The sequence below is a fragment of the Gasterosteus aculeatus genome, chromosome 16, assembly GCF_964276395.1.
Source record: "Gasterosteus aculeatus chromosome 16, fGasAcu3.hap1.1, whole genome shotgun sequence".
Lineage (NCBI taxonomy): Eukaryota > Metazoa > Chordata > Actinopteri > Perciformes > Gasterosteidae > Gasterosteus > Gasterosteus aculeatus.
In genome coordinates, this window is record NC_135704.1 from 3,405,150 (window position 1) to 3,416,795 (window position 11,646).

Below are 11,646 nucleotides of genomic sequence, written 5' to 3' on the forward strand. Positions count from 1 at the left end.
ACACACACACGCTATAACCACATTAGCCCGGCGGCGCGGCGGCGTGCAGGAGCGGACCGGCGTCCTCGGTCCCGGCGAATAAGACGCGCTCCAGCACAGGGGACACTTGGATCTCCGTGAAAGGGGGCCAAATCAAATAACTCGGGACATTGGAATCCTCTGCGCATGCACGGCGCTCAGCCCAGCTGACACAACACAGGCCCAGGGATGAAAAGAGGACGGGGTTCAGCCGCGGATCAGTTCCACATGGCCTTCGAGTGGAGCAACAAAAACGGCCCGGTGCAGACGAGCGTGCACACGGTGCACCCAACACGCATCAATTTCACACCCGTGAAATCAAATTAGAGACTTGATACACCAGCATGTCTCAAAGGGTTTCTCATAAGAATAAAAAAGCACAACTAATATATCGCCGTTTCTTTTATAGAGACCTCCCCAATGAACAGATCCAGAGTCTCCAAACGTGTGGTCTTTATTTCCAAATGTTAAAAAGCCGGAATTAGGGAGATGAAATAAAATTAGGGCAGGGGTCACAATAGGCCCCCCTTCAGGGTGTGGGCTGTTTAAGCTGGTCCAGTTTGCGCCGCAGCATGTTGTAGTTGTCTCTGGTCCCGGGAGCCTTGGGGTCCAACTTCAGAGACAGCTCGTAGTGCTTCTTGGCCAGCTCCAGCCTCCCCCAGCGATGATACAGCACAGCTGAGGGGAAACGTGGAAACGCTGATCCAGCTGAGCAGCACGTCTTCTGCTAGCATGCACGATTGTCTAGAATATCTGACGCAATCCAGGGCTGCGGGATGGCTTACCTAGATTGCCATGGCAACTGGCAGAATTTGGGTTGATACGGAGAGCATGAAGGAAGAAGCCCTCGGACTCCTGAGGACAAGAAGTAACACGCTGAATCATCTTCACCTTTACCACTCCTGCCTTTGGAGGAAGAGGAATACAATCATTGTGTGCCAAAATAAAGGGTTTAACTCAACAACCTTATATTTCTGTGATTTCCCCAAGACGTTGGCCAATGAAAACATGATTGTGTGGTCGTTGGGGAGGAGCCTCAGCGCCTCTCGGCCGATCAGCTCGGCTTGACCCAGGTTGCCTTGAAAAGCACAAACACAATGTTCTCTTTAGTGACAAACAAACACACACACACACACTTGAAGTAGATGATCACATGAATTTACACACAGGATACCAAAACCCAACTACAATAAGAGCCAGAAGGAGAGAACCGGACTGCTTGCTGTATTTGTCAGCAGAGTTTTTCCCCTCTCCACACAGGAGCGGTTTAGTCTCCTAATTAGGGTTGAACACAAGGCCCACTGGGTTATTGATCTCTGTCAGAGGACCCGTCTATCTGGTCAGAAATGGCTAGTGAGCGAGCGATCGAGCAAGAGAGAGAGAGAGACGATGAAAATGACGTAATGACGAGTGACTGAAGGAGCAGCTCTGCCTGAAGCTTCTCGATTCAGCCTTTTGTTTGTGTAACAAGCAAAAACAAGAGAAAAAAAGATTACAAAATGATACTTATTGTTCTTTCTCTTTTCTCGTTTGTTGGGGAGAGGAGGTACAATTGTTTCGGTCACATCTAGGGAACATTTTAGGGGGCGTGGGGGGGGACCTCTGAGGGGCCGCGGTCCCAGGTTGCACTTCACCCACGTTGCATCAGGAACATACGGGGCCCTGATTGGACGGTTGCGGCGGCCTCCAGGGAGACTCCGCCCCCCCCCCCCCCCCGTGGGAGCGGCTACTGACGAAACGGCTCGAGCGTTTGGAAATCAGAGCATTCTCCACACGGCAGGGAAGAGTGCCTTGAAAACTCCCAACACAAAGCTTTAATACATAAATTTCAAGCATTGCTGATTCCTGCTCTTCCGGTCTAATCTTGTTGGCCATTTAGATTTCCTGCCTTTTCCAAAACCACCGAGGCAGCGTTTCCCAGCTGTTTAATGCTGGAAAAGGCTGTTCGCCAGCACAGAGTTCTACAAAAGGGAAGTGACTTGGGGGAAGCGTATTATTGGCGTTATGATTTGTGATCAATGCTAGATTAAAGCTAAATTCATCCCGCAAATTAGAATATTTCAAACCTCGTAGCAGCATGATTATTTTGTGTGTTTATTACTGTTTATTGAACCTATCAATTATTCTTGGAAAGAAAGTCAGTTCTGATCATGAGGTGTTTTTTCCATTAAATCGAGCACATGATGTTGCGTGTGAAGTGTGTACGTGTGCCTTTTGTCATACCGGTGTTGTCCAGCAGTATGACCATGTTGTTCCAAGCCAGGCTGTGGTCCGGTTTTAGCACAGTGGCGTTCCTCCACGCGTTCAGTGCATCCACATGTCTGTTCAGGTCAGCATACTATCATGACGAGAACAGAGAATATAATTTAATACAAATTAAACTGACTGAACTCTTTACATCTTAGCATCCAATGACTGACTAGAAGCCTATTCTCTGTCTGGACGCCACCACTCTGTGTTTTTATCTTTCCTTATGTGGACCCTCACCAGTCGTCCCAGGTTGTAGTAGCAGTCCGGGTATTTCTTCCGGAAGCGGATTGCATTCCAATAGCTCTGCTCAGCCTGATCAAACTTCTGCAGGCTGTTCTGAACTATACCCAGGTTCATCCACGCTGCAGCAAAGTCCGACCTGCACAGTCATATACAACAAGAACAAAGATTTTCCCCTGTTCTCTGGGGTCGGAGGTGTAATGCTGCTGGTTCTCCGACTCACTGGATAGAAACCGCTTTGGACAGCAGGTGTTCGGCCTCGATCAGCTCGTTCCTCTCCTTCAGGATGTTCCCCAGGTTGTTCATGGCGTGGACGTAGGTAGGATGCAGTCTGTAGATTTCATTTAACATGACTCGTCCGTATCTCGCATTGAATGAAATGCTTTTTGGGTGTGGAGGGGTGGGGGGGGGGATTACCTGACCGCCTCTCTGTAATATGCAATGGCAGCGGTGGAGTTCCCTCTGTCGGCCAGGTTCTTACCGACGTTGTAGTGGACCTGAGGAATTAGTCATGGTCCGTTAGGCCTCAGAGCGGCCCGCACAGACGCGCCACAGACCCAGACACTCACCTTGGCATTGAGCGGACAGACGGACAGGGCACTGGTGAAGAGGCTCTGCTCCGACCGCCACTGGTGGCTGCGCAGGGCGCAGCGAGCTACGTGCACACACAGCAGCGCGAGCAACGACGCACACAGTGGCCTCTGGAATGGGGCAGAGAGGAGGAAACAGACATGTACTCAAGCTTAAATATCAATTAACGGTGACTCACAGTTAACAGCCTGAAAATAAATCCATGCAACGCGTGGACACCGCCTGCTGCGATCATCCCTTCTGAGAGGAGTCATTAGTCATCTCTTATACATCACTGAGTTACCGAGTCATTAAAGCCGCATTAACAGGTGGCGGATAAAAGAGTTTAGGACAGTGTCCCCTGGTGGTTTGCAGAGAGAGGAAGGTCACTGGGTTGGAATGATTGCTGGAAGCCAAGGTAGTGTTTTAAAACACATAACGTCTGCTGCGCTGGTGCCAACAGTACCGCACTACTCCAGCGTATGAGGGGTCCCCTAAAAATGGACACGGGTGTTTTTTGAACCAAGACCTTTGAAAGCGAGGATGCCGTCACCCAATAAACAGTTTCTATTGGTCATTGGAGAGAGTGGATGTGGCCCGAGGGTCCAACCGGGTTGGCGATCCTTTGCTTCGGTGCGGTTTATTTGGATTTGGCCCCTTACCCGGCACGTGGGCCAGCGGCAGCAGCACTGCCCCACGGCGTAGGCCAGCAGCAGGCAGTAGCCAGCCGACGACAAGTAGAGCACTCTCTCAGCGACGACGAAGCCCACCCGGAAGAAAATGTTACAGGCCGGCAGAAAAGGGACCACCAGCAGCACCAGGCCCAGGGTCAGCGTCCTGGGAGGGAGGGAGGGAGGGAGGGAGAGATGCCAAAAGGAAGAGAGCACCGCAACAACCCATCCTGAACTATCCTCCCGAACATGGTGGTCACACTGCGGTGGGCACCGCGCACTTTTCATAATGACGTGCGGGTCCGGAGAGGCCCGGCGTGCGCTTCGCCTCGTCTACAGCGAGTGTGAGATTGGGCTGTGCTCACTTACCTCCGCCTCTGGCTGTCCTGCGAGCATAAGGCTTGGCTTATCAAGCCTATCAGGACGCACCAGAGCAGCAGCAGCCACGCCGTCCTCCAATCAGTGGCCGACTTAATGAGAGGCACGCAGCCCATGGACCAATCAAAGCACAGCCACCAGGGACACAGCAGCAGCCAGGCATTCAGAGAGTAGTAGTAATTATAGTTCACTATCTGCCAATCAAGGGGGAGCGGGGGGGGGATGAGAGGAGAAAAAGCATTTCAAAGTCAGAGGCGTTTACAACGTTTCATGATAAAACATTTCTCTGTGCCGAACCTTAATATTAGATGTTTGATTAGACGATCAGAATCAATTCAGTGCTGCACTGATCCCGACACGTTTCTACTGTTTCTTGAGTAAATTCGAAGGATGCAGCAGTGGGAGGCTTTGGTGTGCGCCATTCAATCATACTCACCCGAAGAAATATATTTTCTGCAAAAGAGGCAGGGTTGTCTACGTCAGTGAATGCCGGTGGTCCGGTTCCCATGATCCTCCAGCGTGCATAGAGCATTGAGAGTCCCCCAAGACCCATGAGAGCCAAGCGCGTGGTCAGTCCCGCTCGCAATAATCCCCTCACCTGCCAGCAAGCCGTAACCCGGAAAAATAACATCAATGGTGATTATCTACTGACGGATGCTGCTTCGTGCTCCCAATTAAGCGCAGCGCTTTACATAGATAATGTATGTGACATTAATGTTACAAATGACAGAAGGGATGGGGAGGGGGGGGGGCGTATATAAATTGTTACTCACATCAAGCGGATTGCGTCTAAGGAGCAGCCTCCGGCTGAGTTCATACACATCAACATTACAGATCACGAGGACATCAAAGGCTGCGTTCACCCCCTGAAGGAAAATGCATAGAGGAAGAGGGAGGGAGGGCATTTCAAATGTATATAGGTCAGCAACTAAATGGATATTTGGCTCCTGTCATACATCAGGGGGAACATGACACTACGAGGTGTTTTCCGACGTGAGAACTAAGAAAGCGATCCGGCTAATTGGCGTGTCTTTGTGAAATGTTAACATGTTGACATTTATCGTGTGTCAGGTCTCGGGTTTCACGTCGCCGGATGTGACGAAGGCATGGCAAACAAAACAAAAAAAAAAGGGAAGGAAGGTCTTTGTACCAGGACTGTGATGCCTTGTTCTTTGCAGAGCATCGCGGCGGCACACAGCGAGAGGCTGACCACGACCCACCGGACGGAAAACCCCTCATCTCTGTCGCTGCCTGGGAGACACGGAGCGGAGACCAAGCCGGTTCAAAAAAAAGGAATCAAAATGAAACAACACGCGGCTCCAGAGGGTCCGGTGCTGCCACTATGCAGCTGGCGTACCGCAGTGGCACATGAAAGGGAACCTACCTCTGTTGAAAGCTTTGCAGTAGGTGAGGAAGGAGAGCTGGAAGAACAGAGCGCACAACAGGTCTGCTCGCCCCACCACGCCGGCCACCTTGTTGGGATGGAGGAGAGAGAGAATGAAAGAGGGGACACAAAGGAGGGGGGGGGGGGACGACAACTACCTTCATTAATGTGCAGGAGGCCGTGACTATGACGATGCTGCAGAGGCAATCGCAAAAAATGAGCTTTTCCTTGCGATACATAAGACATAAGGCCCATGAACGGTCATCCACTCCCGCTTTGTGTGTGTCCTTATTAGATTGTTTATTAGATGTTTAAAATAATGTACGAGTAGGAAAATATAACATGAATATTCTGCAAACGTAAACATTAAAACACGTCTACTTAGCTTATCATGATCTTGTTAGAGTTACTTGAGTGATTCCCAAAGAATGTACCTTTTGTTTTTATCTAACAAGCAACGATATTTTATCAGAAAAACACTGTGTCTAAAAGTTCTTAACAGTACAAAACACAAAAAGTGTGCGGGTCCAGTATGGTTGGCATCCTGGGGCTGCCTGCTTTGATAGATATAGCGGGCCTAAGCCTATACAGTCAGTCTGCCTCCTCCCCCCCAGGCCTTGACCTGCATGATTAAAGAGAATGGACAGGGGGAACTGCTGCCTTCCAGCCGGGCTTTGCGGCGAACACACATACGCCGGAAGGTCAATAAGCACCCCAACGCAGCTAATCATCAGGCCGCGCTGCCGCGCGCACCTCGGCCCCGGGCCCCCAGCTGAGACCGGACTTTTGTTCTTGGCATGGAACCACTGCATGTTTAGTATTAAAACCTCCGGCCTAGTGTGGCAAGATGGCACGTTGTGCTGCAGTAGGGAACCCACGCTGTAAGGAAGAGATAAAAATCCCCACCAGCACGATGTCTCGAGAGGCTGTAATCTGCCGGTTAATGAGGCGGCCCACGAACGGGACGGTCATAATTGGGAAACTAATCAATGTCAGCTGTCAGCAAAGTGAAAACACTGATACCTATCTTCAACTTTGAGACACGCCTTTATTTTGAAATTCCAATGCCACCTCCATGGAACTCCTCCTCCCTGCAGTGCCAGTGTGGAAATGTATTTTAGCAGTGAGTTCATATAAATGCAAATAACTGTTGAATGGGCTTTTGCCATTGTCAAATGTTGATTTCAAGCCGCTTAATTTCATTAAATTGGTATCGTGCCAAACTATTGATTGTTTTTTCGATATTGTATTGCAATGAAACGTGTCATTCACACTCTGAGGAACAGGTCCATATGTAAGGAAAATGAGCTGGCGACAAGTGCCTTTTGTCAGTATTCACCCTCCTCTTTTTTCTATATATGAAACCGTGTTCAATATAGTTTGGCTTTTTTGCCAATAATATGTAAAAAAATCTTCTTTAATGTCAAAGTGAAAACTAATTCTTACAAACTAATTCCAATTAAAAAAAATATAGAGTGTAAAATTAGTGATTGCATAAATATTCACCCCCCTTTTAGAGCCATCAAATATACGTCACAAATGGTAAAATAGAGACCCTTTGAGTGCAGGCGATGTACTTAGTGATTATATTGTAAGACACCTGTCTGGGAGGTCCAGTCTGGTTCATCAGTAGTCCTGCAACATGAAGACAAAAGAGCACTCCAAGCCACTCAAAAGAAAGATCATTGAAAGTATAAGTCATGAGCTTTCCAACGCACTGGACGTCCCACAGAGCTCAGTTAGATCCATCATTAAGAAATTAAAGGGGAATGACACTTGTTTAAATCTGCCTAGAGCTGACTGAGTGACCGGGCGAGAAGAAGAAGACTGGCGAGGGACACACCCAGACCCCTTGGACCACTCTGAAGGAGTTAAAAGCTTCAGTGGCTCAGCTGTTGGAGACTGTACATACAACAACTGATTCCTCACCAGTTGAAGCTGGGTGGGAGAGCGGCAAAGAGAAGAAAACTGGCCGGGAATTTGTCCGAAGGCTCCTGGGAGACTCAAGGTTCTTTGGTCTGATGAGACAAGAATGGAGCTTTTGGGCCATCAGTGACTGCAGAACGGTACCACCAAATCCTGGAGGGTAATCTGTCCGCAAGAGAACTACGACTTATGCAAGGCACTTTATATTGCCACCATGGACCTTGGACAGGGTGTGCAGACGTACAGACTAGCGAGGTGGGGGCAGGGGGGGGGGGGCTGACATTTTCCACCGTGCGCTCTCTGTCCTCTGGTGTGAGTTTGCTCACCCGTGCGTCCCACCATCAATATAACAGTATGGGAAACACTGAATGCCATGATCACGGCTTCAAATGCATTGACGTCACATGGAAGGTAACAAATCGTTCCACGCAGGGGCGAGTTCACTTAAGACCTGAGCAAGGTTCCATCATACCGAACTACATAAAGTGAAAGCATTACTACGCAAAACTGTCCAAGTTCTATCTCCAACCTTAAGGTGAGGTACATTTAGTTATCTATTAACGTCTTCAGCTCCACGTATGTTTTAGTTATTCTCCACCGCTGTCATTTCATCCACTCTTCAGTGTACAGACAACGTAGTGCATCCTGTTGTGCTGTTTGAGCGTGATGTACTCCAAAGAAATTAAGACCTTTGTACTTAAACCCTACTTACGCTTTCTGTGTGGACCGGGTGCGCGGCGAAGAGCAGGGCGGCGAGCAGAGAGGTCTTGGGGGCGTGGTTCAGAATGCTGCCCTTCTCGTCGTACGACAGGCCACCGATCAGTATCGCAAACACGTCCGTCATGAGGGCCGATATGACAGCGTGGAGAAGGATGTTCAGCACGTGGAAGCCAACAGGGTGCAGGCCTCCCGCCAAGAGGTAGTTCAGCCTGCAACGGGGGCAAAATACAGCTGTAGGAAAGTGCAGCGGCAAAGACTAATTGCTATAGGATACTAAATCCTCGTTCCTACACGCAGAGTCCCTTCCTCTTAGCAATGACTTCCATCACTGTGGTTAAAGCCAGAATCCATCGTCAGCACAACGAGCTGACGGGTCAACAACTGGTTAAGCATTATTCATTGTTCCCCTGGATTTCTACAACAAAGGTGGCAGGTGAAAAGTTATCCATATACCCATATAACCCATATGGGTTCGAAAAAACAGAATATACCGTAAACATTCTCGTGGTTTGAAGGTTGGCAGTGGTTACATTTTCACATCTCTGTTGAAGCTCACACGCTAGATATATTACCTAAATGTAAGGACAGTGAGAGGTCGGTAGGATTTGTGACTCGAGTTGCTACTCAGGTTGGTTCCCCAGAAGTCATTGCTCCAGATGTTGTTCAGAGGCGTTGCTGGTTTCAAATCCTGGAGGAGAAACTAAATATTAGACCGACAACTACCTTCATTAACGTGCAGGAGGCCGTGACTGTGATGATGCTGCAGAGGCAATCGCATACAATGAGCTTTTCCTTGTGCACAAGGCCCATGAACGGTGTGCAAACAGGTACAGAAGCCTACCTTGTTATTGACAATTGCTTCCGAATCGTCAAACACAAACTCCCCATCGTAGCTGTTCATGAAGCACAGGAGCGCCACCAGGGCGACGGTGACCTTGGCCCGAGCAGCAGCGAGCAGCGGGAGGGGAATCCGGTGGTCCCAATACACGGGTGATGACGCCATGCTGCACCGGCTCTGTGCTCATTCTGTGTCATCATCTAGTCCCTGAGGGGAGCAGAACGGGCATGTAGCAACATACTGCTACGTGCATCGGGTTTACAATGAATGGCGATACACGCGGAGAAGCGCTGACGTCATAGGGATTCACGGTGCCTGCGCTCCGGGTGGATTCATACCTCCATCTGCCGTGAGACGCGTTGTGAGCGGTCACCGTGTCGTGTGTAACTCCCGCGTTAGCTTCTCTGACTGCCGGATAACTAGCAAACTTTAAAAGTTAAGCTCGCGGAAGGCACCGCCGGTCCAATGCGCGGGCGGACGTGAGAGACGGCTTTGCGGTGTCGTTAGCTTGGACGTTAGCGGGCTAATAAAGGCTAACTTTAGCATGTCTTGTTAGCGGGTAGAATCCCCATTTGAAACGGTATGGACATGGCAGGCGCGCGGTAGTATATTTAATATTTTTTTCAAAAGAATGGGAAGATTTCCAGTCACATATCGTAACCCGGCGAGGTGCAGACGGAAGCTCGCGGCTGTAAACAAACATACACGCTCGGGGTGAAAGACTTCCGGTCTGGTGTAGTGGTCACGTGATTATTTTCAGCCAATAGATGAGGTCAGGATTCTTCCTTTGCTTCTTTTTCTTATGGCAACTTAGTTCTCTAAGTTCTCTAAGAAACACATTCAGTTCAGTCTGGCCGAGAGTGTTCAGTTCATGTTACAGTTAATACAAATTCAATATTAAATATAATTAAAATAAATTAAATCTGTCAAGCCCTTACTTCGCGTCACCAGGGTGATTTAGAGCTGATTAAAGTTTATTCTACAGACTATTTAGCAACAGGTTCCAAGAGGAAATAGAAACTCTGTTTTCATGCAGATGATTTGAAATCCGCACTCTCTAAAGACTCTGTAGTCTCACAGTTTTTTTTTAACGTATTCTTCCTTCCAATAATTTATTCATACTTACTGTATGCATGTCTAACAATTTTGACTTTCATCAATGGGATCACCCTCGCCCCCCCATTTTTGTGAAAGATCAATCGTGTCGTTCAAGAACTCTTAATTAATTTAAATACACGCAAAATGTGGGGGAGCTGCATTCAGATTTTGCCTAAATGAAATTGATTTAGATTGTGTCCTTCTCATTTAATCAGTTCTCTATCAAACCATCTTAGTGAAAACCACCTTAATATTAAGAACTAGATGTCAAAGTATCTGAACCAGTGATCATTTTTTTAAAGTGTTTGTTTTGTTTATATACATGAGAGACAAAAGTATATTATAAGCATGTCATTCATGCATCTGTTTCAATCTTTACACTATTTTATTCTATAATGATATTAGGTTGCTTAATTAAACAGAATGATCTTAATATTTATGTATATAAGAATACGCCGAGTTAGTCTCAATGAAAGCATTTTATAAAACAGACAGCAGCTGTCTAATTCATTGAGTTGTTTTACTTTGTCAAATGTTCAAATCATAAGTACTGTGATGTCTTTTAAAAGGTGAACAGGGAGAAATAACAAACTCAGTTGTAAATGAATCCCTGTAAGGAGATTGTTGAACTAGCGTTCCCTTTACTGTGATTGTATTCAGAACAAAGGTGTGTGTTCACCACCATCTTCTATTTTGACACCGCCCACCTTTGCCAGTGCATTGGAATAATAGCAGAGTGTGTCTTCAACCTGGTAATCTGTTGTGTGTCACAAGACATTGTAGTAGAATAAAGTGTTAATAGAAAGATTGATTGTCGGTAAGAATTAGGGGTGCTAAGGTTGCGGGGAGGCCCATGGCGGGCTTTGGGATTTTGTGCTCCACTTCACCTGTCATTGCTAAGGGAAGACAAGGAATCTTCCTAATGGCCAGAGCCGGGGGCCAATGGCGACGAGGGGTGTGTGTGTGTGGGGGGGTTCAGGGTTGGTTAGAGAAACAGACACTTATTCAGCAAGAAAGCACACATAATTAAGGCCGTGCCTCAAAAACACCACCCTTAGGTGTCTGCACAGTCCAATGCAGTTGTTATGGGTCCTACCAGTGTTTTAGGTTTCCAAATTGGGGCCCGCTGGTTGTCTTCAGCAATGGACTCGGGCTCTGTTCCTACACATGGCCTTGATATTACAAGCTTTTTGGCAGAATTGTTCCCTTCTCACCGGGACATGGTTACTTCCTCAGAGGCCTTTAGTACCATCTGAAATTGCCTAATTACCACCCCATGCAAAATGCATGAAGTATGGATTTCATCTCCTGGTTCCTCACCCATGTCAGTGGGTCAGTATTCACGTTATTAGCATCACTTCCAGTGGGCTGGCCAGGGCGGGGCAGTGGGGATAATGAGGGAGGATGTCCCAGTGTACAGCAAGGGTGGTTCAGTGGCCCAAATGCAGGGAGACAGGGCTGCCAGCAGAGACCCCGTCAGGGAGGGTCCACCGTTTCTGTGATCACGCAGAAAGTGACAGACATTGATTGTGTTCAGTCTGACATAGAATCCC

The 11,646-nt window shown here is 48.0% G+C and overlaps 1 protein-coding gene across 1 annotated transcript; it reads right to left on the minus strand.

Moving 5' to 3' along the window:
* Positions 1 to 454: 454 nt before the first annotated feature.
* tmtc4 (transmembrane O-mannosyltransferase targeting cadherins 4) lies at positions 455 to 9,765 on the minus strand. The gene is made up of 18 exons (XM_040202007.2): positions 9,334 to 9,765; positions 8,999 to 9,202; positions 8,730 to 8,845; positions 8,150 to 8,366; positions 5,512 to 5,599; positions 5,278 to 5,378; positions 4,901 to 4,993; positions 4,564 to 4,725; positions 4,119 to 4,321; positions 3,741 to 3,915; positions 3,078 to 3,209; positions 2,926 to 3,005; positions 2,732 to 2,839; positions 2,506 to 2,647; positions 2,242 to 2,356; positions 984 to 1,096; positions 804 to 873; positions 455 to 696 (listed from the first exon to the last, which is right to left on the minus strand). Exons 2-18 carry the CDS (start codon positions 9,158 to 9,160, stop codon positions 548 to 550), a joined length of 2,226 nt encoding a protein of 741 aa, XP_040057941.1. The 5' UTR covers positions 9,161 to 9,202; positions 9,334 to 9,765; the 3' UTR covers positions 455 to 547.
* Between the last annotated feature and the right edge of the window lie 1,881 nt (positions 9,766 to 11,646).

Bases quoted from the DNA above. Each gene is read 5' to 3' on its own strand.
- tmtc4 (XM_040202007.2), bottom strand. From the start codon at position 9,160: ATGGCGTCATCACCCGTGTATTGGGACCACCGGATTCCCCTCCCGCTG. The intron at 3,210-3,740 runs GTAAGGGGCCAA...GCCCCATTCCAG, and splicing joins GCCGCTGGCCCACGTGCCGG to AGGCCACTGTGTGCGTCGTT. The intron at 1,097-2,241 runs GTATGACAAAAG...GTGCTTTTCAAG, and splicing joins CATACTGCTGGACAACACCG to GCAACCTGGGTCAAGCCGAG.